Source organism: Hemitrygon akajei, chromosome 31 (genome assembly GCF_048418815.1).
Source record: "Hemitrygon akajei chromosome 31, sHemAka1.3, whole genome shotgun sequence".
Lineage (NCBI taxonomy): Eukaryota > Metazoa > Chordata > Chondrichthyes > Myliobatiformes > Dasyatidae > Hemitrygon > Hemitrygon akajei.
This window is the reverse complement of record NC_133154.1, coordinates 14448298-14472934: the sequence shown is the minus strand read 5'-3', so window position 1 is coordinate 14472934 and position 24637 is coordinate 14448298. Positions and strand designations below refer to the sequence as shown.

The window sequence follows — 24637 nt, the reverse complement described above, 5'->3', positions numbered from 1 at the left end:
TCATCACCATCGCTAAAATGATGCTCAACTCCTACCACCCCTGAACACATCCACGTATAAACCTTGGACATGACTATTCTAATCCTTTTCTAGCCAGCAACTTATACTTTAAAGTAACATATAGTTGCCCATTTTTACACAAAAATTCCCAACTATTACCATAATGCTTAGTAGTCATAGTAGCACTCCATCCAGCAACCCCAAAGTTTTAAACTCTTCATCCTCCATGGCTATGCCCTTCCCCTCTGCTACCTCCTCCTATCACAAGTCTTAATGCAGGTACAGGGGTGCTAGAAAGTTTGTGAATCCCGTAGAATTTCTCTATTTCTGCATAAATATGATCTAAAATGTGATCAGATTTTCACAAAGTCCAAAACTAGATAAGGAAAACTCAATTAAATAAGCAACACAAAAAAGATTGTACTACTTCACTTATTTATTGAGATAAATGTTGCATTATTGTTGGGAAAAGTATGTGAACCTTTGCTTTCAGCAACTTGAGTGACCCCCTTTTACACCAATAACTTCAACCACTTTTCCATTAACTGTTGACCAGTCTTGCACCTCGGCTTGGAGGAATTTTAGGCCATTCCTCCTAACAAGACTGCTTCAACTCTGGGATGCTGGTGGGCTTCCTTGAATGAACTGCTTCTTCAGGTCCTTCCAAAACAGTTCTAGAAGATTATGGTCAGCACTAACTCAGCCATTCCAAAACACGGATTTTCTTCTTTTTAAACCATTCTGTTGTTGATTTACTTGTCTTTCGGATCATTGTCTTGTTGCATTATCCAACTTCTATTAAGTTTCAGGTGATGGACTGCTACCCTGACATTCTTCTGTAAAATGACTTGATACAATTTTGAATTCATTGTTTCCTCAACAATTACAAGCTGTCCAGACCGTGATGAAAAAGAGCAAGCCCAAACCATGCTTTACAGTTGGGACGAGGTCTTGGTGTTGGTGTGCAGTGCCCTTTTTCCTCCAAACATAGCAGTGTGCATTTCTGCCAGAAAGTTCAATTTTTGTCTCATCTGTCCACAGAACATTGACCCAGAAGCATTGTAGAACATCCAGGTTGCAAACTTGAGGTGTGCAGCCATTTTTTTTTGGTGGCGTCCTTCCATGAACACTATTCATGTTCAATGTTTTTCTTATAGTGGACACACTGACAGAGACATTGGCAAGTTCTAGAGATACCTGCAGGTCTTTTTCACCTCTTTCAGCATGGTATGTTGTGCTCTTGGTGTGATCTTTGCAAGACGACCACTCATAGGGAAAGTAGCAAGAGTACTGAATTTCCTCCATTTGAAACAATTTCTCCTCTTGTGATGAACAGCCAGGTTTTTAGAAATGTTTTTGTAGCCTTTTCCAGCTTCCTGCATCTTTACAATTCTTCTTCTATGGTCCTCCAAAAGTTGTTTTGATTGAGGCATGGTGCATATAAAGAGGTCTTTCTTGAGAAGAGCAGACTCTATCAGTCACCTCCAATCTCATCTCATTGATTGGAACACCTAACTCCAAATAGCTTTTATAGAAGGCATTATCCCAGAGATTCACATACTTTTCACAACAAATATATATACTACTGGATATGTTTCTCAATAAATGAACAAGTGTAACATTTTTATGTTATTATTTAATTGGAATCTCTTTACCTAGTTTTAGGATGCGTGAAGATGGATTCACATTTTAGGTCATATTTATGCCAAAATAGAAATAATTCTACAGGGTTCACAAACTTAAGAATCAGAAGAGCCAATGGGCATCTGAAATAAGTTACAGAGCTGCAACAAAATAATGCGGGAAATGGAACTCTACAATTGTTCTATAGCCAGCAGCATGGACCTGATCATCCAAATGGCTGCCTTGTGTGTAAAAGTCAAATCTTTACGTTTCAGATTCTATATTCTTGAATCTTTCATTCATTACAAAAGTAACTCAGTAACAATCTGGTATTTCATTTATTTTAACTCCACCACACAGCTAACTTCAATTTTTTATTAATCCGTGTTCCTTCAAGATCCCCTTTGAATTTATGGTTGATCATTTTTTTCTGCTATCTGTCCTATTAACATCCACTGTGGTGTTCTCAATAAAAAGGTTGATCAGTTATGTTATGCATTTATGGACTTATAATTATGGTCAAGGCATGACATAAATTCAAGACAATGGTCTCTACTCATTAAAAAAACTCCTCCCTCAAATAAAACAAAAACCACACCCTAATTATTCAGCTACTTTTGACAGTAAACAGAGCTGTGTAAACCAGGATTTAAAAATTTCCAGATCTTCAGTTAAGTGAAATGACATGAAAACAATCTTATACTCTACCAATACTAAACAGAACCTGAAATAAGCCAAACATAAAACCGTAGCCCCTCCCCCCCAGTAGGATGAAACTGATGGGCCAGGAAAAATGAAAATTATGGTTCAATGTAAAAACAGGAAAACTTTAGAACAAGGGATTATACATTTAAAATTAAACATAAGGCAGCAAAACAAATTTATGCACAGAGAAGAGATTACCTAATTCACTTGTGTTCTACACAGTACTCACCATCATTGATGACAGCAAAGACCAAGGAAGGAATACAGGCAAAGTAATTAAAACTACTTAAGGGTATTTGCTTGCAACACAAACAGAATAGCCTGTTTTCACCATCTAATTTCTATATAAAGCTCAGTCTGAGGATGGGGGAAAAAAGATTTAATGCTCTTACTGTCTCTTCCTGCAATTGGGTAGATTGGTGTTAGTCACACCCTAGATTCATACATGAATAATGATCACAGGATTTACAGAACTGTACTTTACCCAAGAATCAATGGGAGTTAATGGGGATGGGAAAAAAACTGGTAGAACAGAGAGACCATGATTGTGTTCAAGTTGAAATCAACTCAAACAGAACAAAATTAATAATAATGACCCTGCAGTGCCATTTAGCTTGATTTTAATTACCATTTGCCAAACAAAACTGAAAAAATATACTAAGGTATGTTGCTAACTGGAATTATTCAGAAACATACAGTACAATTTTGGAACTGTAATTATACTTAATGAGCTTGGCTCAGCAAGCAAGGGAGATTCTCCACTCTAAAGTTCATTGTCTTGCATTTCTTCTCAAAAACTCAAAGTGGACCACACATTGAATATTTTAAATTATGCTGTATTCTTTAGTACTAACAACAAAAACATCAACAAAAACAAACTTGGACCCTCAACAAGACGTGCAATAAATTTTATACTAATAATGTGACGGACAGAAAATTGTCATTTCAACAAAGATCAGATGAAGGGGCAATCTCCATCGAATCAGATTTTGCCACAATATTTATTGAGCAATTTGTGATGGGTGGTAAGTGCTAACCACACTGATCCCAAATAATGAATTTATTTTTAAAATATCCATTAAAAAGAGGAAATTGGATAAATGTTTGGAAGAAGACAAAGCTTTGGTCAGGGATTAGATTTAATTTGGTCTAGCAACAGCAGTCATAGATGAAAACTTATTCTGATTTGTGAATGACTAAATAGGGTAAGGACCACTATAATCACAAAAGAAAATGCTGGCTTATGAGAAATAAACTGCAAATACAGACTATGTAACAAGAAAATCCAAGGCACGAATTAATTTATAGAATATCAGTGTATTCTATCTAAAAAGAGATTTGTGAAAAAAAGCTCACTTAAAATTCAAATTAGGATGTACAACATTGGATGAAGGGTAGATTTAGAAACTGGCACATTCTGATGAAAGCTTGATGGTAATAAAAACTAAATATTGCTGGAACCATTCAGTACGTCAGACAGAATTTGTAGAAAGAAATGGAACAAACATTTTAGATCTGACAAATGGTTTTCTTCCTTAAACACAGACTAATTCACTTTTCATTCAGGTCCGGAGCATAAATGCTTCCAACATTTTCTGCTTTATTTCAGAATTCCAGTGCTACAATTTTATTTTAATTCCATTTAATACATCAGTTTACAAGAAATCTTTTCTAATTTGGAAGTTTTTGTTTTAATTTTGCAGCATGGAACACTTAGCGAATTTTTAAGTAAAACTATATGAGGAATTGATTAAGCAACTATATTTTCATGTCAAAACAAACATTTATGGAAATCAGTACAAGCATCTGAATTATGTACAAATAAGAATGCATTTGCTGGTGAGTACACCAAGAAATACTTACAGATAAACAAATCAATGTACTGCATAAATCCATTATGTAGATTTCACTGTCTACTTTTAACACAAATACCTTTTTGGTCTAAGTAGACTACTCTTCAAACATTCTGACAATAAAATGAAGTTGTTACCCTTTCTATTTTATGATTTTCCATTAGTTTTCCAATAGAACGTAAAGAATGTCAGTATTAGAGATTTCCATGTCAGTTACTCAGTACTCAAGATGCTCCATGTATAGAATGCAGAAAGCAAAGTTCTCCTGCTTTACTTTTCAATAAGCTATTACCTCTGTTTCACTAACCAATTATTTTGTGAACAATCCAAAACTTTTAAGCTGTTACAGGTCTCTAATAAAAGTAGCATAATGTAGCACTTTAACCATGTTATAGGAGAGGTTTCCTATCCAAATTAAAATAAAATTTAAGTGGGAAGACTTAGAATATACACTGCCACCATCTTTTTATTACTTTTGAAGCAGCTTTCTGTTTGAGATTCTGTGATTCAGACTTGAAACTAAAACCTAAAAGAATTGTATTAATATTCAATTGAGAAACTGGTTAAATTCAAATATAATCAAACATAAACTGGTAAAACCAAGATTGATTTTACAAAAACCATTCAAAAGTACAAGTACAAGTCCAATTCATTACCTTCATGCAGTTATTAGCTTGGAAAACCAGAGGGACTAAATACGCTATTGGGAAATCTATACAATTACATGCAAAATGTGTTGATGACTGCATTAATTCTATCTTTCATTAATAATAGTTAGTTGCACACAAATGAAGTAACTATTACAACCAAGAAATCAGCTTCCTGAGAATTAACCCTTTTCAATGGAACTGGATGAAGTAATTGCCAGAGGTGATGGCCAATGGGGTGTGGGAGTGAAGTGGCAGTTGATGCCAAACAGAAACAAGAAATATTACTTTGATAACAAATTTCATTCTAATGATCTACTGAACTTGATACTATCTTTCCCCCACAATCTCACTAGAAGCTTCAGAAAGAACTGCAGAGACACCAATGTTCCAAGTTCAAGGTCTCCAACATTCATATCCCTTTAAAGTTAATCTAAGAACAATTATTTAACAATAATTTTCCAAATTTACGTATTCAGAATTTTTAACGGTATCCGACAAAGAAGCTCTATAAAACTGGTTAGATCACACTTGATTATTGTTTTCAGTACTGTCGGCCTCATTATAATAGGAATGACATGGAAGCTTTAGAGGAGGAGCAGTGGAGATTTACCAGGATGCTGCCTGAATCACAGCATGTCTCAGGAGGAAAGGTTGACCGATTTAGGGCTTTTTTTCTTTGGAACAGAGGATGAGAGGTGACTTGATAGAAAGATAGTAAGAGACATAGAAAGGGTGGACAGCAGCAAGTTTTTTCCAGGACAGCAAAGGCTAATATGGAAGGTTATAATATTAAGGGAATGGAGGAAAGAATAGGGGGGTTTTCAGAGGAAGTTTTTTTTTACAGACTGGTGGTAGAGGCTGACACATTAGGAGCATTTAAGAGACTTTTAGAGGCACATGGATGAAAGAAAAACAGAGAGTTATGTGAGAGGGAAGGGTTATATTGATTAGTAGGTTAAAGGGCAAAAGGGTTTATACCTTGCTATCCTTTATCTAAACAATGTTACCTTTCTGAAACTTGCAAAGAGTCATTAAGTAACAGTCAACTAATTTAAATGCCTTTAATACCAAAACTATTGGGGTTTTAAAATAAAACGTCTATGAGGAATATTACCTCAGCAGATTTAGAACCACTCAATTAAACACTATCAAGAATATCCTTAACTTGTCAGAACTTTGTAACAAAGTTGCTGGTTCACTCATGTTTGCTACAAAGTTCAAACACATTATGACAAGAGTACATGTCCCATCAGGTGTTTAATTTTTACTTGCTCTAATTCACATAGTATTGGTAATTTCTTGAAAGCTTTACCAGTGCATTACAAGGCAAAGAAAAAGTTTATTTAAATTAGGACATCTGTTGGCGAATGATGAGAAAGCAGAAAACATACTTTCAGTATCTCCAGTTTTTTATAAATTAACATCAACCAAGCAGACACATTTAGTGAAGTACCAGAGGAAATAAATATCCAATCTCAACCCTCTCATCCATCAAGACAAAATGATAAATCTAAACGGGAAGGTCAAATAGCACCTGTTTTAAGAACTTACACACTTAAATGGAAAATTGCACCTGGCAAAGAACCAACAGAAGGAAAAAATGTTTTTTTTTAAAGGAAGAAAGCTATAATATAGAACTCTTCATGACTGCAGAGCATCCCTAAGCAGATTCAACAAAGACATTTTGAAGTGCAAAGATTGTTATAAGGAATGAACTCTGGAAGCCAATTTTTACATGACAAGTTCCAATAAATATTAAAGCATCTGCTTTTACTAGTGTTGGTTGAAAGAGAGAATATTAACCATGACACCAAATTATTAAACCAATTCTTTTATTGCATATAGCCTACAAAGCAATGTTGCAATCACCTATCAGAAAGGAATTTAAGGGAAAATGCAAATGCAAAAAACAGGATATTTTAATAGTTCTAATAATCTCATAACTGGGTACTTGAAACATGTTGTACTACTATACTCGATCTAAAAAGTATTAGATCCACCTGAAGGCATGTCATTTTAAAATTTTGACTTTATTTGTATAATAAAAGAGCCGAGAAAAAGAAATCTGTACATTAAAGTGCAGTTAAGTACAGCTCAGAATACATTTAAATTCCTAAATACTTTTTTCCCCAAATACCTATTGTTGTCTGGATTAAAGGCTATTACAGGAATTCTGAATACACTTATGAAAAGAACATAGCAAAGTAGTTATCTTACATGCAACAAATCCCACAACTGCCATTTTAAGAAAATCACCATTCCATATAACAAATTGATTTAACGTACATAATTAAAAGTCTGCAAAACTTGTTCAAGCAAAATTTCAGATATCTGATAACTGATTTAAATGAAAAATTCAATAAAATTGAATTATTATTTTAAATTTTCTAAGATTGGACCAAGTACTTACAAGAGTGGGTACAGTATAGTGAATTAGTTTTGCTGAGAGAAAATTACAGTATATGGCATGTTAACTTTATGAACATTACAGAAGTTGAAGAAATACAGAATAAACTATGTAGCAGCTAAATGATACCAAGTTTAACAAACACCAAAAAGATTTCAAGAGAATCTAAGAGAGCACTGGACATCTTGGTCAGTGGAGAAGAAAACTAATTCAGCAATCACTGCAGACCATTTACTATGAAACTGATTAAGAAACAGTTGCTAAAAAGCTCCATAAGTGATCTGACCATTTAAATTATTATTTTGCATTACAATAAGGCTGCAACTTCTACATACACATTTTTCATTCAATTTGCCAATAAACTAGTTTCAATAAAATCATGGAATGCAAGTTCCATTTTATTTCACCAGGCTGTCAATCCCTCATCTAAAACTGATATTAGAGCTGCTGTCAAATCACTTGAGGAAATCTCTCATGTATGAAGTGTCATAAATTGCTTACTATTTGGATTTTAGTAAGCTTATAGTAGCATTTCAGTTGGCCAAAGATCACAGTAAAATGAAATGTAATTTCATTCACCTCAAAGCACCATCACTACTACTGCAAAGTGAATGATCAAAAATATAACTACATAAAAGATGGGATTCAATATATCAAAATAAAAACAAATTTTAAAGGAAAAAAAATCAACCATAGGCATGCACATACGTGCTTAAAGGAACTACATACTCAAGTGTCAAAACCTGACATGGGCTTCGCTAAAATTGTCCTTGAATTCCTCCAGCATTTTGTGTAGGCTGCTCAATGTGCAACTCATTTACTCCAAGTTCAATTTTAACTATATTTAAAACAATGCAAGATGCAACAAGCAGAAGCATTACTTCCAAGTAAATTAACAAAGCAAAATACCACTGTGGTGTATCAATACAACATACTATGCAACTTGCTTGCCAAAGCTTTATACAAATGAAATAGAATCATTTCATCTCAGTGTACAAAGTTATGTACTGTCAACACAGGAAAATAAACTCTTATACATCATTATCAAAGTTAATTTCTCCAAATCGAAGTTTTGCTTGTATTCTTACTTGAACACAAGATATCTAGCAAAGCTTGTTGCATATTTCCCTAAAGTCAAAACATTCTTCTTAAAAAGGTCTCTCATTCGTTTCACAACAAATGAAAATTCAACTAAAAATAGCCATAATATACTGAACAACATATCCTCTAATCAACAGTGCTTAATCTGTTGAAAACCTTTAAACAATATCACAGAAATTATTTTTACAGTACTACACAAAATCTTGCCACTTAAAAAATTACTCACTGAACGTCATGAGGCAAACTACTACACTGCGTCAACATGGTGTAACTCATTTTATTTACACAATACTCAGATCATCCAAAGTTATAAACTACACATTTTAACGAGATGAAACTATTACTACATACCCAGCAAACCAACCACATGCATAATCTATTAAACATACATACCTAGTTAACTAATTTAAAAACGAAAGGCCTTTATACCTCCATATCATGATCTTTCATTAATACTCCTAAAAATCTTAAGACTACCACCGTTATTTGTATGTAGGCTTCATAAGAAACAAATAAAGGCATTTGAAACCATTTAAGAGAGGTAGAGAAAACTAATAAAACTGTAGCCCACGAAGGGAAAATGAGACTCCTCCATCCTCCATAACAATAACCTGGACAATCACAGATCCTTTCCAGCCAGAGGAAAAGCATAGCCCAAGAGAATTACCAGAGTATTCTTTATAAATTAACTCTTTATCCTCCTCCAAAATTTGCAATAAGATACATTTAACAAAATGCTTAAATAAAAATGGCATTTGCGAACTACAGCCGGGGGGAAAAATTCATAACGCACATACATAAAACTGACAAACTATTCAAGAAGGGTTTACACAGTACCTGTGCCATCGCTGGCTGGGGGAGCTGGGGAGGAGATTTTAGGCCGCTTGGCTGAAGGCGGTCCGTCCAGGAGATTCTCTGCCATTTCTTCCCAGTTTAAAAATTACACGTTTCAACTTTTTTTTTCCCTTCCTCAAACGTAGAGGGAGGAAAAAAGAAACAATCCCTCGCTAACTGATCGGTTGACTTGGGTCCTCGCTCAGCTTTCTTTTGCTCAAACAATTTCAATTCCTTATCGTTGAAGTCTGAGAGAGCGAGCGAGCGAGCCTAAGGCCTACGGCCAGGCCCAGGCTTTCTAGGTCGATCGTCCATGGGCACCAAGAGCCAGCAGAGAGAAAAAATAAGGACGGAAAGGGGGTGAAAATAATTAAAGAAAATGAAAGATCAAGTACAACGGTGTCTCCGGCGAAAACCTCATCATAAAGCACCTCACAGCCGTCTTTCCTTCCACATTCCCGACACCCGTAAAAAAAACCCTGTCAGAAAAAAACCTTTAAAAAAAATTCCCCCTCTCGATCCAATAAAGAGAGAACGATTCATCCACCGTCTCTCAAGAGTAAGCCTCCGCTCTTCACGGGGGTAAAAAAAAAACAGGAACCGTTGTTAAATCAAACGAAATGTTTCGGCATTTTTTCTTTCCCTAACATTTAAATTTTTTAAAATAACGGACGGTAGAGTCGGCAAAAAAAAAGATGAGGCGTTTTTACAGTACTACTTTTTTTCCTCCCTGCTGTTCAATTCGTATTGCTGATTATATATTTTGTTAGCTTTCTTTTGTTCCCCCCCACCCCCCTCCCCGCCTTTTTCCTTTTCTTCCTCGTCCTTTTTTTCACCCCCTGCCCTCAATCCACACAAGCCGAGCGAAGGATTTCTGCTCTCCCTCTATCGCTCGCTTCTCTCTGTCTCCGTCTCCTCTCCTCCAAACAAAATGGCGGCTTGTTGTTCTCTCGGCGAGCGCAGCGCAGCGACGTAAAAAAAGAGGACCGCCGCTCGGCCCAAGTCGGCTGCGGCTGGCGGAAACGGCCGAACTCGCCTTCTCACGTGACCCCCGCAGCTGCCTCCCATTCGCCGGCGGGCGCAGCATTACGTCATTTAACTCCACAGTCCCCAGGCTAGAGCCATCCTGCAACAGGAGAAGGGGGCGGGGAGGAGGTGGTGGTGGTGGGGGGGGGGGTGATTTTGATTAAATGGGTGCGCGGACAATTGCAAAAAAATTAAAACCCAGTTTGTATTGTAGCACGTATAATAAACGGTTCGAAATTATTATTTGTGTTTTGTTTTAATCTGTTTTATGGATTTGCACTGTAAATATTTTCACTAAGGGAACTACATTTTTCCCCCACATAGCAGTGCACTTCTTGTCTATATTTTTATCTGTATAAATCAGCCAATTGAATTACATCTCTAAAATAAATTTATTGGGCTATGATTGTCCTTTTCCCCCAATAAAACGGTGGCTAGAGGACCCTTTATGATGGAAGCGAATAATTTTTAAATAGGAATTGTATATACTATAATCTCAATTTACAACACAGCAAATAAAACTACTACAATATTATGTTTCAAGTAGACTTTTATTTCATTTTAAGTACACAAAGCAATGGAAACAGAACTAAAATGACCCTGTCAAATGAATTTTTACATTGATCATGGATTAAATGTTTGAGGAAACGACATGAAGCATCACACAAGGTGAGCCAAGTTATCCATGAACAGACTACAGAAACGAGATTTTTCTTGTTCAGTTGATCTCAGTTAAGAGAATCAAAGATTAATTAGCCTTTGCTTGGAAATAGATGGTTTAAAACAGCAGTTTAGTTTCCAGTCTTAATTGTTGACCAACAAACTCTGCTGGAAATGTACTTTTTTAAAATGTGGGCAGCAGCTGCAGGTTCCACTGAGATGACAAGTCTGCTGTTATCAAGCTCGCAGGTGAGCACTGGTCACAGCCTACAGTAGTAGGTGGAATGGTCAGTCGGCTCAGAAACCATACCTTTAGGGCCATGTCTGGATCTGGTGAGGAAAGGATTTAAAAACAGAACATTAATCTGAAGTACTCACCTTGGACAACAACTATTACAATAAATGAAAGATATTATTAGAAGTGAGGATAGTGAGTAACAATAAATAGAAGTACGGCTGTAATTACATCTATTTGTATATAAAAAGTGTTATAATTACCAACAAGGGCCCAAATGTAACAGCAAATATATAATCATGCCCTATCCAGAACAGAAATAGTATAGTTTAAAGCAAACTATTGTCAAGAGAAGCAGAATATGAAAAAGATTCTAGTTGAGAACACTAGCATCACCATCTTGTCTTCACTATAAACCAGTGATGAATAACAGATGACCCAAATTCAACCGGGCTATTGTTATTATCCATCACCTTTGTTTTCAGTGAGGATAGAAGGGACTTAGTAAGTTTCATCAGACATTACTGGAAACCAAATCTAAATAATTTGGCCTGGTATTCTCAGAGAACAAAATAAATTCAAGATGAACCATCTAATCTTATGTTAAGACTGCAACCTTTTGTCACTTCAAATGATTGGAGAGCATGTGAATGTGGTTCAAAGATCAATTTAACAACTTTCAGCATCCAAAGGAGTTTTTAATAGGAATTAAAAGCAGAATTGTATTAAGATTCCACTTTTCTGTTTGACCAACTTAAAACTGGTGATTCTGTAAATTTAAGTTTGTGGCAAGTCCACAATGCCAATTTGAAAGTAGAATGATCAAATCTTAGAACTCTCTAATTGGTATCTGATTCACTTAAAACTGGGCTGAAAAGTAATGTGTACAAACTGAGGCACTAAAAAAGCTGGCAAAGTACTTAGTCTGAATTGCATTAATTTTAATCTAAAGTGATCATATCCAAGATTCATCAATGTACTACAACACTAGTTAGTACTGAGCTAGTGAACATTCAAAGCGTAACTCAAATGCATAAACTTTGAGTCTGCTGAGGTGAGAGTGCTTCTTTCTGGAGAAGAGAAACTGTCACTAATCATTTTCCTGATTGTTATCCAGTAATTCTGCACTAAAAAAATCTCATAATTGAGACGCATATATGTCAGGATCAGCACTGATGCACTTAAAGGTGCAGCAATCTGCCAAGTGTGTCACACAGGAAGAATAGTTGTTTGGATAAGTTTCCATAGGGAACTTGATACCATCTTGACCCATCACTTCTTTTGAAATAAAAGGGGAGAATGATATCCTTTCCTAATCACAACCTGTTAATTGACCAAGGTAATTGTGTGCAGTTGCAATATCTGCAGAGAGCCAAGCAGAACAGATTTTTATTTTGCTTCAGAAAGCACAATAAATCTCCATTTTGTTGGTGGTTTTTTTCTGTTGTAGTGTAGAAACTTATATAAAAAATTAAAAAAAAAGAAAGCACAGACTTTTTTTTTTAAATGCCCTTGCAAAATTAAGAGGCAATGCTTCAAAGCTACTGGGCCTTCAACTACAAGTGGCACCTATGCATTTTTTCTTGAACTGGACCGTTGGGTATGGATAGGGAAAGTGGGAAACTATTATATTTTTAAATTTAAAATTAAAACTCTAATCAACTTAATAGAAATGTTCAACTTGTTAAGCAACTTCTGTGGAGAGAGAAGCAAAATTGAAACTTCAGAACAAACATTCATCAGAAGAGGAAAATGCTGGAAGGGTTAAGAGGTGTCAAACTAAAGTTTTTAAGTAATTCTTAAAATAGCATTTTTTTAACCAAAGTACACAAGTAGCTAATTATGCAATGTCCCTATGGAAAGTAACTGTGTTAAGAACCATCCACAAGATGTGGTGAAACTACTCACTAAGGCTTCCTTGACAGCTGAAATGAAAAGCAGCAATGTCTACCACTAGGAATGCTATCATTTGGAAGCTTCAAGGTGCATGTTGACAAATGGTCAGCTGTTCCAGTGAGAATCACAAGTGCTGAAGATTGGGTGGCAGCCTGTTGCAGACTTCCAAAGGCTGCACTATAGTGTGGTAGAATGGAGCATGCTGGATGCCAAGCACCGACACATCTGATCTCATGCTACATTTGTAGACTTACCACCAAACTCTCCATAACACACAGAGCTGAGGGGCCTGTAGAGACTTTGAATCTGCCCCCCTCCTCCTAGTGTTACAAGAGATACAACTGCTGCATTTAGCGTGGTCCCAATCTTCCCAAATGGAATTGTAATCTTCACTCTAAATCTTCACCTTTTTCCATTAGCTTTATTTTTTATTGATTTCATTATTTTACATGTTCCATGCAATTTTACTTGTTATAAATGTTTTAAACAGTTTTAATTATTTAAATGTTTTTCAGTTCAGTGTCAGATGATCTGAAACATTTAGAAATAGTGGACAGCGGGAGCTCGGCGTCTGTGGTGGGGCAATTGTTCCATTGCCTGTGGTCTAATTATTGTTTGCCCACTGTTTCTGATCACAGAGCAACACAGGCACATAAATGTAAACAAGAGCCTTCAGCGACAGGCAAATGAGAGTTGTGAGCCAGAGGCAGTGCTATGTAGCCCAAGACCTTCCTTGTTTTATACATTACTTTCTCGTCATTATCCCCCACATTAAAATCCTACAACTCTCCACCTAACTGCATTGTGGAGCATCTTTGCCAGAGGACTACAGTAATTCAGGAGGATGGCTGACCATTATTCTTTCAATGGCCTTGACAGCAATGTCATTTCCCAAAAATAAACTAAAATATAACTTTTGCCTCAGAGTCTGAAGGTTGTGGATCCAAGTTCCAATCCAAATGCTGAAGCAGCAAATCAGCAAAGCACAGGAGAATGTCACTGTTGGAGTTGCCATCCCTTAGATTGGCCACTTAAAGAGAGCAAAAAATCCAACAGCAAAACCACGTGCAGGTACTTTGATGTCAAAGCTCACATCATCAAAACTGATAGTTTGCATACTTAAAATACAAGCAGAAAATGCTGCAAATACTTGGCTCAAGCATAATTTGAGGGGACAAAAAGAAAAGCATAGTATGCCTTTCAGGTCCAAGACTTTTAAACAACCTGAGATTTTTAGCATTCATGGTATCTGACATACAAAAGTGGATTCTGGTCAATTGGGCCATCGGTTAATTAGGGCAGCCAACTTATTTGGGTCAACTCTTAAAGAACAAAAATAAATTGAGAAAATAGCCCTTAGTGATTCCCTTTATTTATCTGGGACACTGTGCCGCTTAATTGGGACAGGAGATTGTTGCCAGTTTCTAACCAGCGTCAGTTGCAAGCACTTTTGTGGCAGTTAAGACACTACACCACGCTTACAGCAAACATTTTTAAAATGGCATCAGTAGTGTGTGCCATTTGTGCCAGTAGTGTGTTAAATCCATTTGGGCCGATAGACATTGATTCAAAATAAAAACAGTACAGGTAGCATAGTTCATCATTGGTAGTTGGCGATAAATAACCTGTAAGACAATTCTGAACTGTTTTGCACACTGCGGTTTCAAGCATTTAGGCTTGGAGATGCCAGAAACAGCTGGCAGTAAAAATGAACAATTTTACTACTTCAACAAGTTAGGAACTATGAAGACTTTGAAAGCATTGGCAATCATCTTGAATGTTACAACGAAAATGAAGATTATCCATGATCTGCACTAGGCGTCTGCACTGATATTGTTTAATTACAGTCAAAAGAACACAACAGCATACACTGGATGAATCCCTCTGTTGATAACTATTAGGAACAAATGCAGTTTTATAGCACTGTAGTAGTATTGGTAGTGTTCAAATTCTGTATTTCATTTAGATACATAATTTGTTACTTTGTTAAACTGTAGTTTGTCCTTTTCTTTTAAAAAAGTACCTTTTTAACTATTTCCATGAAGCTTCGGCTAATTTGGGTAGCTGCTTAATTGGGCCAAAATGTACTGGTCCTGATGTGTCTCAATTAACTGAAATCCACTGCATTTGATAATGTGCTGTGCACAAATTGGCTGCCACATGTCCTGTATTTGAGAGGAAGCTACTCGTATAATGAAGGAAGCCCTGAAAACACCCAAGATGGAGGAGCTTCATTGCTGCCCTAATTGCCAGCAGGTATAATGGGCAATAACAATGGCCCGTATGAGTCTGTATCACTTCAAAACTTTTTTTGGCTAGAAACAAGAGATGTCTTGATGTCATGTAATTACCAATGTTTCTATATCATAATCTGCATTTTATCATGCGGAAGCATAAAAGCTGAAATAATCGTCTTTTCAGTCTTGTCAAATGACTTCCTACTCTAGCTGCAAAGATGTCAACTTTCAGTAAGGTATGAGAATAATCAGTTAAAGTTGAACAGTGCTCTTCAGGAAGGATCAGTAGAAAGCTCCATGTTCTCTTGTAATCCTGTCCAGGACTTTCCCCATCATCAGTCAAAAGTATTAGAAAGGCAAGGTCCAGCTCCCTTCCAGGTTTTCCAGGTAGCTGCCCAATCTTCCAATCCTCCTCAGAGCTGCTATGAGATAGAACAAGCACAAGAACGTGAAAAACAACAGGAACAGGAATAGGTCATCTGTCTCCTCAAACCTGCCAGTTAATACGATCAGAATTGATCCATGCTAGCCTCAACTCTTCAACTGTGTCAGATCGCCACAGCCTCAATTTCCCACTTTCAAAAATTTACCTATCTTCACCTTGAATATTTCTAATGATACAGTGTCTGTTTGCTCACAACTGAAATTACATACGGTATACAGTTGGCCATCCTCATCTGCGGGGGATTGGGTCCGAGACCCCCCGTGGATACCAAAAAACACAGATGCTCAAGTCCCTTATTTAACATGTCTCAGGGCAGTGAACATTAGGACCTGGCGGTGCAGCTCTGAATCCTTGGTGTTTCTGTTCACGAAAATAATCACGATCACGATTGAAAATAAGGTGGAAGTAATAAGGCGATCAGAAAGAGGTGAAACGACATCGGTCATTGGAAAAGCGCTAGGCTACAGTCGGTCAACGATCGGAACAATTTTAATGGAGCATGTGAAAGGCCCTGCCCCGATGAAAGCTACAATTATCACTAAGCAATGCAATGGTTTAATTATTGAAATACGTATGTTTCTTAAGTGTTTTATATGCATAGAAAGGTAAAATATGTACTATATACTAAGAAAAACGTTTGACTAACTGACACTAAATAATACCAGATGCACCTGTTCCGACTTCAAATCCAACTTAAAGACGGACTCAGGAACGGAGCTCATTCATAACCCGGGGACTGCCTGTACTTTTAAGTCATTTCTAGATTACTTATAATACCTAATACAATGTAAATGCTATGCAAGTAGTTGTTATACTGTATTGTTTAGGGAATTATGACAAGAAAAATGTCTGTACATGCTCAAACAACGAGCGCTGGAGAGAGAACTTCAGGGTTTTCCCGATCCGCGGTTGGTTGAATCTGCGCAAGCGGAATCCGTGGATAAGTAGGGCCGACTGTATGCCCATTTAGCTTGCTTTAATAATGTTCATCATCATGTGCCATGTGTATGACGTGGGGGACCATGGTCCTTGACCACGATTGTTCTGGGAAAATGTTTCTACATAATTGGTTTGTCATTGTCTTCTTCTGGGCAGTGTCTTTACAAGAAGGGTGACTCCAGCCATTATCAATACTCTTCGGAGATTGTCTGCCTGTCGTCAGTGGTTGCATAACCATGCACCAGCTGCCATGGCTTCACATGACCTTGTCAAACAAACCTTTCACGTCACCTGAATGTAGAGGTAATAACCTGGAGCAGCAGCAACCTTCTCTTCCTTTACACCAGTCCCCTACTTATTATTTCATGCACTTCAATTTGTTGAGACACTAAAAGCACCTTCACTACTAATTCTGAGGATCCCCTGTTGCTTCTGATGATGATGAATGCCACTGGAATTTTCCAGCTTGGGCATTGGTAACATTGCGCTGTTCTTCAAGAAATTTAAATTCCTCAGTGTTATTGTTTCAGAGGACCTGTTCTGGGCTCAGCACATACGTGCAATTGTGAAGAAAGCTCAGCAGCACCTCTGCTTCCTTAGGAGTTTGTGAAGATTTGGGATACCATCGAAAACCTTGACAAAGATGAGATGTGGAGAGTAGATTGACTGGCTGCATACAAATTGATATAGAAGCACCAAAGCCCTTGAAAAGAAAGTCCTACAAAAAGTAGTGGATACGACCAAGTCTATTTTGGGTAATGACACTCTACACTAAACATTACAATAAAGTAACATCCATCGTCGGGGATCCCCACCAGCTAGGACATGCTCATTTCTCGCTGCTGCCATCAGGAAGGTGGTACAGGTGCCTCACACCACCAGGTTCAGGAACAGTTATTACCTCTTAGCCATCAGGCTCTTGAACCAGAGGGGATAACTTCACTAAACTTCACCATCATTGAAATATTCCCACAACCTATGGACTCGCATTCAAGGACTCATCTCATGTTCTCAATAATTATTGCTTATTTATTCGTTATTATTTCTTTCTTTCTGTATTTGCATAGTTTCTTGTCTTTTGAACACTGTTTGAATGCTAAAGTTGGTGCAGCCCTTCATTGATTCTATTATGGATTTATTGAGCATGCCCACAAGTAAACAAATCTCAGGGTTGTATATGATACTTTGATAATAAATTTGATAATAAATACTTTGGCCAATAGCATGCATCAGTAATGTACTGGTATTTTCACAAGATGATGAATGGCTGATCTTGCGGCTTATGTACTTTGATAATAAATTTGATACTTTGATAATAAATTTACTTTGAACTTTGAAGTGATTCCCAAAGACAACAATTTCAGTTTAAAAACTTCAAGCATGTTTTAAACAAAATGCTCATGGTTCTACCATCTAAGCTCCATGGTCTGTGATCTTCAATCCCTCCTGTCGTGCACCAACCATCGGCAGCTGTGTTGACAGCTGCCTATCCCAGAAGCTCTGAAATTCCCTCCCAGAAACTTTCATTCCTTCGCACCTTTAAGCGTAAAACATGTGACCTCTGGGTGCCTTGTTCTTGGACAGTCCTTTGCCAAATTCTGGCTCATAACACTTGCCAGAATGTCTTTGGGTCGTTTGCTATGTGAAAGCTCTCATATTAGTAAAAATCCATTATTATGATTGGGTAGCGATGGAGGGACAAACAGATTTGAAGCCATTCCTTTAAAATTTCTCCAAAATCATGCATCCAGTCCACAGTGAAAAGGTCAAGAACCCAAAAAGTGAGATTTAGAAAATTCACCCCATCTCAGTCTTTTTCAGCAATTTGTGGATTTGGCTAAAATTCCTCAAAAAAAAGAGAAAACTATTGAAAATGCTTTCAGCACATTGCAAAAACAATGAAGATTATTTTGATAATTACAGCCAAAAAGCACCAAAGTTTTTACTAAGGCAATCAACAAGCATAGAAATATTATTAAGAAATGCACTTCCTTGTGAGGAACTGTAACAACACTGCTTCGGGCCTTGCCTAATTTTTATTTACTGATTTTAGTGATGACTTAGACATCACTGTCACAGTCGGCATAAGCCGTAAGACCAGCCATTCATCATCTTGTGAAAATACCAGTACATTACTGATGCATGCTATTGGCCTGCAAGTCTCCATTTTATCAATCTCTTCTCAGCTTGCAGAACCATTGTCTCTTTATTGAGAGACCAGGACTGTGCAGCAAATATATTAAAATCAGCAACACCCCAGAGCAGCACACTTGTAGAAATAAATACCGGGAACAATGGTTTGAGAAGAAGCTTTACAAGAACATGACCAGAGTTGCACTGCAGGTGCTAAGGACAATGAGGATCAAATTTTCAGTACTGTAGAAACGAAAGGATAAGGACAGTTTGTTCTTGGCTGGGCTTCAGGTCACTGTGTGTTTTGCATGACAGAGCAATGGCCATTTGTGGCCTAATTAAGAACTTCTAGCGGACTGCAAAAGATTTGAGTGAAGCAGCCAAATCAGTCTGTAGATCACTAACTTTGCACAGCGACGTAATCTGCAGAACATGCTTGGCGTTATATTCAAGAGATTGTGCTAAGGAGTGAATGAAAAAAAATCTCTGCAACCATGGAACCAACTTCATTCTAAACTGCTCAACAAGTATAACAAATTGCCTGTTCAAATGTTATTTAACTGATTTACGATAGCCTCCGGTGATGTACTACAGGGTGATGACTCTGTGGAATTCATTGCCACAGACGGCTGTGGAGGCCAAGTCTTTTAAGTATATTTAAAGCAGAGGTTGATAGGCTCTTGATTAGTAAGAGTGTCAAAGGTTACGGGGAGAAAGCAGGAGAATGGGATTGAGAGGGAAAAATAAATCAACTATGATGAAATGGCAAAGGAGACTCGATGGACTGAATGGCCTAATTCTCCCTCTATGTGTAATGATCTCATACAGTTCCTAAGTCAAAGATGGCAATTAGTAAACTAGCATTTTACAAGCGTATTTTGTTTCTGCACCATAGCTCTTAACTCAGCTTTTATTGAGTGTTGGTTTATGCAAAAGTGAAATACTATGCATTTTATTTTAACTTTACTGAGTACATCAAGTGTAAGCAGAGCTTTATTCAAGTTCACATGCCAATCCACTCTGATTGTGACTTTTACCTTATCTGGTTCCTATGCAAGAGATCTGCTCTCAACTTTTGCAGAGAGATATGAACTGAAACAAACTAAATTGCAGACTGTAAAACTGTAATTGAGACAAAAGTATGAAAACTGAAATAATGGTGGTAGAATTCAGAGGCAAGATTTTGAACTACTGATCTTGTGCAATGGTGTTTAATCAAGACGATTAAACATTAAAAATTGGTTGTATTTTGTTTCTGGTGTTAAGTTTTTTGGGTAAGGATGGGGGAATAAAAAGATGAGGCTGTCCAAGTAATGGATGGAGGATTGGCGGATTCTGAAAGGTAAATCCTTCGCAAATTAGTTTCCATGTGTAGTTAAAGTTAAAGTCTGTCTCGAGTATTATAGGCTCATCAGGCTGGTGCTTATGCTGGTTTCCATGGCGTGAAGCGACTGAGAGTACAACGCCCCCGACAGGACCCCAGTCTATCATGAGGTTAATCCCCAGCATTTTGCCACCACCCATTTTCAGCTGGGTGGACTGGAGCAGTGTGTGGTTGCTCAAGGACACAACAGGCAGCCTCGGCTGGGGCTCGAACTCACAAACTTCAGAACACTAGGCCAACGCCTTAACCACTTATCCACGTGCCACACTTCCATGTGTAGCTTAATGATTAAAGATGATGACTGCACGTTCTACAAATCTCTTTGGACCACTAATAACTTGCTTCTGCTCCAGTTTTGTGGATTCTGATCCAGCAGATGTAGACAATGTTGCGAATGCAGGCTGATGGGGCAAAAGGTTCCTAACAGGATGGATGATTTGAGAGTTGGGACGCTCCTTCTGCCTCTCACACGGCTTCTGTGAGCCTTTGGTGCACAGACTCTAGGTTCTCAGCCTCACCATGAATGGTGCTTCTTCTTTCTGGGTGGTCATGAGTCAGAGATTTCGAAGAGTCACAGTATGTCAGTTCCAGGATCCTATGTGCTGGGCATGTGAGAAACTTGGCCTGCCTGACAAAACTGAGGTCACAGTGCTGGGGATGTTGGCTTGGGAAATGGCATTGATATTGGTTTGCTTGTCCTTCTAGTGAGTTTAGAGGACTCAATAGGTTAAATGGCCTAATTCTGCTCCCAAGTCTTATGGTCTTATGACAGCTACCTTTCCAGTGTAGTGACAAATGCTGTAAATTATTCCAGGACTGGAATGGATTGGCAGGTCTCAGAAACATAGTGGGGCAGATTCAGCAGAGGTTTGCTCCAGTCAGCTTGGTCCCTGGATTCCACTTCACCTGATCAAAAGCAGCACATTGTTAAAATGTGGGGTTGGCCAGTGTTCCCGTTCTGCCAGATTTTCATTTCTCCAAACAAGAGAAAATCTGCAGATGCTGGAAGTCCGAGCAACAAACACACAAAATGCTGGAGGAACTCAGCCGGCCGGGCAGCATCTATGGAAAAAAGTACAGTCGATGTTTTGGGCCGAAACTCTTCAGCAGGACTGGAGAAAAAAAGCTGAGGAGTAGGTTTAAAAGGTCAGGGGAGGGGGGGGGGGAAACCTGGAGGGGGAGGGATGAAGTAAAAAGCTGGGAAATTGATTGGCGAGATGAAGAGAGAGAGGGACAAGGGGATGGAAATGAAGAATGGTGGGTGGGCATTACTGTAAGTTTGAGAAATCGATGTTCATGCCATCAGGTTGGAGGCTACCCAAACGGAATACAAGGTGTTGTTCCTCCAACCTGAGTGTGGCCACATCACGACAGTGGAGGAGGCCATGGAATGGGAATGGGAAGTGGAATTTAAATGGGTGGCTTCAGAGAAGCGGTCTCCCAATCTACGTCGGGTCTCACTGAGATACAGGAGGCCACACCGGGAGCATTGAACACAACAGACTCACAGGTGAAGTGCCGCCTCACCTGGAAGGACTGTTTAGCGTCCTGGATGGTCGTAGGGGCAGCTGTAGCACTTGCTCTGGTTGCAAGGATAAGTGCCAGGAGGGAGGTCAGTGGGGAGGGATGAATGGAGGAATCTCTCCAATGCATTTTGTGCTATAAGTTCTTTTCATTAAAATGATTCAAATATTCAGAGAATTTTTTCTCAAGATTTTACATTAATTATGTATTTCTATCAGTTAACTAGAGTAGCAACTGTATTGCCCATTAGTGATATGTAGATGGAAATGAGAGTCACTGTACAGAGTACAGTGTTGGTATTCTATTGAAAATTTCCCATTACTCTTAGCCCATGTGAATTAAAGGGGCCTTTTTTATTTAAAAAAAGGAAGAGGAAGTGGTTCTTTGGCCCACTGAGTCTCTGCCAACCACCAACCATCTATTCACACTAATCCTACATTAGCTCTATTCTTTATTCTTGCCATACTCCCGTCCACATCCCCAGATTCTACCACTCACCTCACACTAGGGACAATTGACTGCGGCCATTTAACCTGCCAAGTGGCAGACCTTTGGGATGGGGAAGGAAGCTGGAGCATCTGGAGGAAACTCACACAGCCACAGAGAGAAAAAAAATGCAGACAGGGCCCAAGGTCAGCATTGAACCCAGTTCTCTGGCACTGTGAGGAATCGGGCAGTACCTCCCATGTTGCCCATTTACTCAAGAAAACTAAGCAATAAATTACTGTTAACTTCACATTCTATTTATTGCGTGTAAGTAAAGTTTACATATTGAAGAGTAAACAAAAATTCAAAAGATCCAAAGAGAACAATTAAAAAGTTTAAAAACCTCTACTCAAGATGGATGGATGGGCCATTTACCCTAGAGCAGCACACACATCGAAGTCCATTAAAGGGCTGTATTGTCTGTCCATTAATCAGTGAATCCAATTTAACAGTCTGGGAAAAGCAAGGGAAAGGTTCTTAGTGTATGCAGTCCTGTTTTAAAAAAAAACAGGAAGTTCCCAGTAGCCCTCTACTGACTAGCACAGCTGAATTTATGTGGCATCCTTCACTTTAGAAAACTCGTGTTGCACAATTACTTACTTTTGAAATGCAAACTAAAGATGGCTTTTCTCACCTTACCTTTGGTGCAGCTACAAGTGGCCCATTTGCTGACCCAGCTGAAATCGGGAAGCTGCAAAAAGGCAGAAATTACTTCAATATTACTCTTGCTTTCTACATTCCACATTTTTCTTGTAACAGAAGTACCAGTAATGGTAGTTACTGGTGCTGTCATGTTACTCTGAGGTAACATTGTGCAATGCAATATCTATTGTACATAAGTGTAATATAATGAGAACTTATTTTTTAAATGTTTATAGAACTGGATTAGGTACATACAGAAATAGAATGGAAATAAGAAGTGTTTAAAATCTAAATTTAAAGTGGGACATATTGGCACAGAAAACAGTTTAACATGGTTGGGACCCTCTATCAAAAATAAGTAACTTCAACACTCAACATTTTTTTTCCCTTTCAGAATTCCATTTCCCTGAATTTAGAAGATCAAGGGATTATCTAATTGAGGTATTTTAAGTATTTGAAAATATGCACTTGTTTGCTTTTGATCAAACCGATCAATTTCCTTAAAAACCTATTTGCATATGAACTTGGGTGTGCATCAAAATGGAACCTGATAACTTTTTGTAAGACAAGGCTATTTAAGAATTATTGAACGAAGTGGACCAATGGGGTAAAGGTGTAAAATCAGACATGATATATTTGTAAGACGAAACAGGCTAGAGGGGTCGAATGGCTTGCCCTTGTTCTTATTTTCCATTGATCAAGCAGTTTGTATTAAACCCTCACTAATTCCACTTTAAAGTGGCTTAAGTCAATTGGCCCTGAAACCATAAGTAGATGAAACATGAGGATTACACAACAGGTAAAACAAATACTGAGCAGTTATCTAATTATCAGAATAATCCAAAATCAATAATTCCAAAACATTAAGTACTTTCACTAAATGTTTACAGTGTTTCTGGAAAACCTCTCCATACACATTATCTGTGCCATCGATAGGCATCACATGGAGTCTTTGGAATAAACAGCTTGCCGCTATAGTGTACAAACGGCAGAAAGAACAAGAGTTTCACCATGTCAAGGTTGTGCCTAAAGGAAAGGCTTTTATAAGGGCCTAGGTTATTAAAATAAGGACAGATGAATGAAGGGGTTTTAAGACAGGATCCCAAAAGGAATCCCAAAACTTTTCACAGTTTTCATATTTCCATCACAATGTGGAAGGCCATTTAACTTAGTGAATCAATCCCTTCTGTCGGAGTAATCTCATCTCACCTATTTGTCTGTAATCCACTCACTCACATGGCCATCTACTCCGGTACTATCCACCTACACTAGAGGCAATTTAGAATTGGGATGTGAGCACCCAGAGCACCTTCAGGAGTCAGCCCATGCTGTCACAGGGACTGCATGCAAACTCCACACAGACAGCACGGCACTGGAGATCAGGATCTAGTCCAGGCCAACGGAGTTTTCAGTCAAATTTCAGAGGAGGCAAGAATGAGATTAAAGATTGAAGCCGAGGATCTGAGGCTGAACATACTAGGAACAAAGCTGGACAGTCAAGTTGCCTAACTCAGCATGTCGGACATGCCCAAGATAGGGATGAAGAGGAGGAAGTCAGTGAGGATGAGTTGCAAATAACCATAACAGCACGGAAACAGGCCATCTCAGCCCTTCTAGTCCGTGCCGAACGCTTACAATGAACTGTATTAACTGGAAGCTTTTTGATTGGGTGGATGATGCACAATTGAAGAATCCCGTTCAACAGATTATTACAGTTCTAGTTAATACTGCAGTTCTTGAGAACAGCTAGAGAGGTTAATCACCAGGTTATTACAATATCAGTGTGTTGCAATCTGTTGGAGCTGATGAGAAAATGACTAAATGGAGAATAATGGTCAGCTATCGGCAAATTATAAC

The 24637-nt window shown here is 38.0% G+C and overlaps 2 protein-coding genes across 5 annotated transcripts in view; both read right to left on the bottom strand.

The window, feature by feature from the left end:
• LOC140718960 (histone acetyltransferase p300-like) overlaps window positions 1-9965 on the bottom strand; it is a 100563-nt gene extending 90598 nt beyond the window's left edge. Inside the window, exon 1 of the mRNA XM_073033249.1 lies at window positions 9177-9965. Within this exon, the coding sequence (XP_072889350.1) occupies window positions 9177-9261 (85 nt within the window). The 5' untranslated portion in view covers window positions 9262-9965. The remainder of the gene's footprint in view (window positions 1-9176) is intronic.
• A 797-nt stretch (window positions 9966-10762) lies between these two features.
• l3mbtl2 (L3MBTL histone methyl-lysine binding protein 2) overlaps window positions 10763-24637 on the bottom strand; it is a 149259-nt gene continuing 135384 nt past the window's right edge. For all 4 annotated transcript variants that reach the window (XR_012096907.1, XR_012096905.1, XR_012096906.1 and 1 more), the window contains exons 24-25: window positions 22778-22829; window positions 10763-11189 (exon numbers count right to left, since the gene is read on the bottom strand). The gene's annotated coding sequence lies outside the window, so the exon portion shown is untranslated. The remainder of the gene's footprint in view (window positions 11190-22777; window positions 22830-24637) is intronic.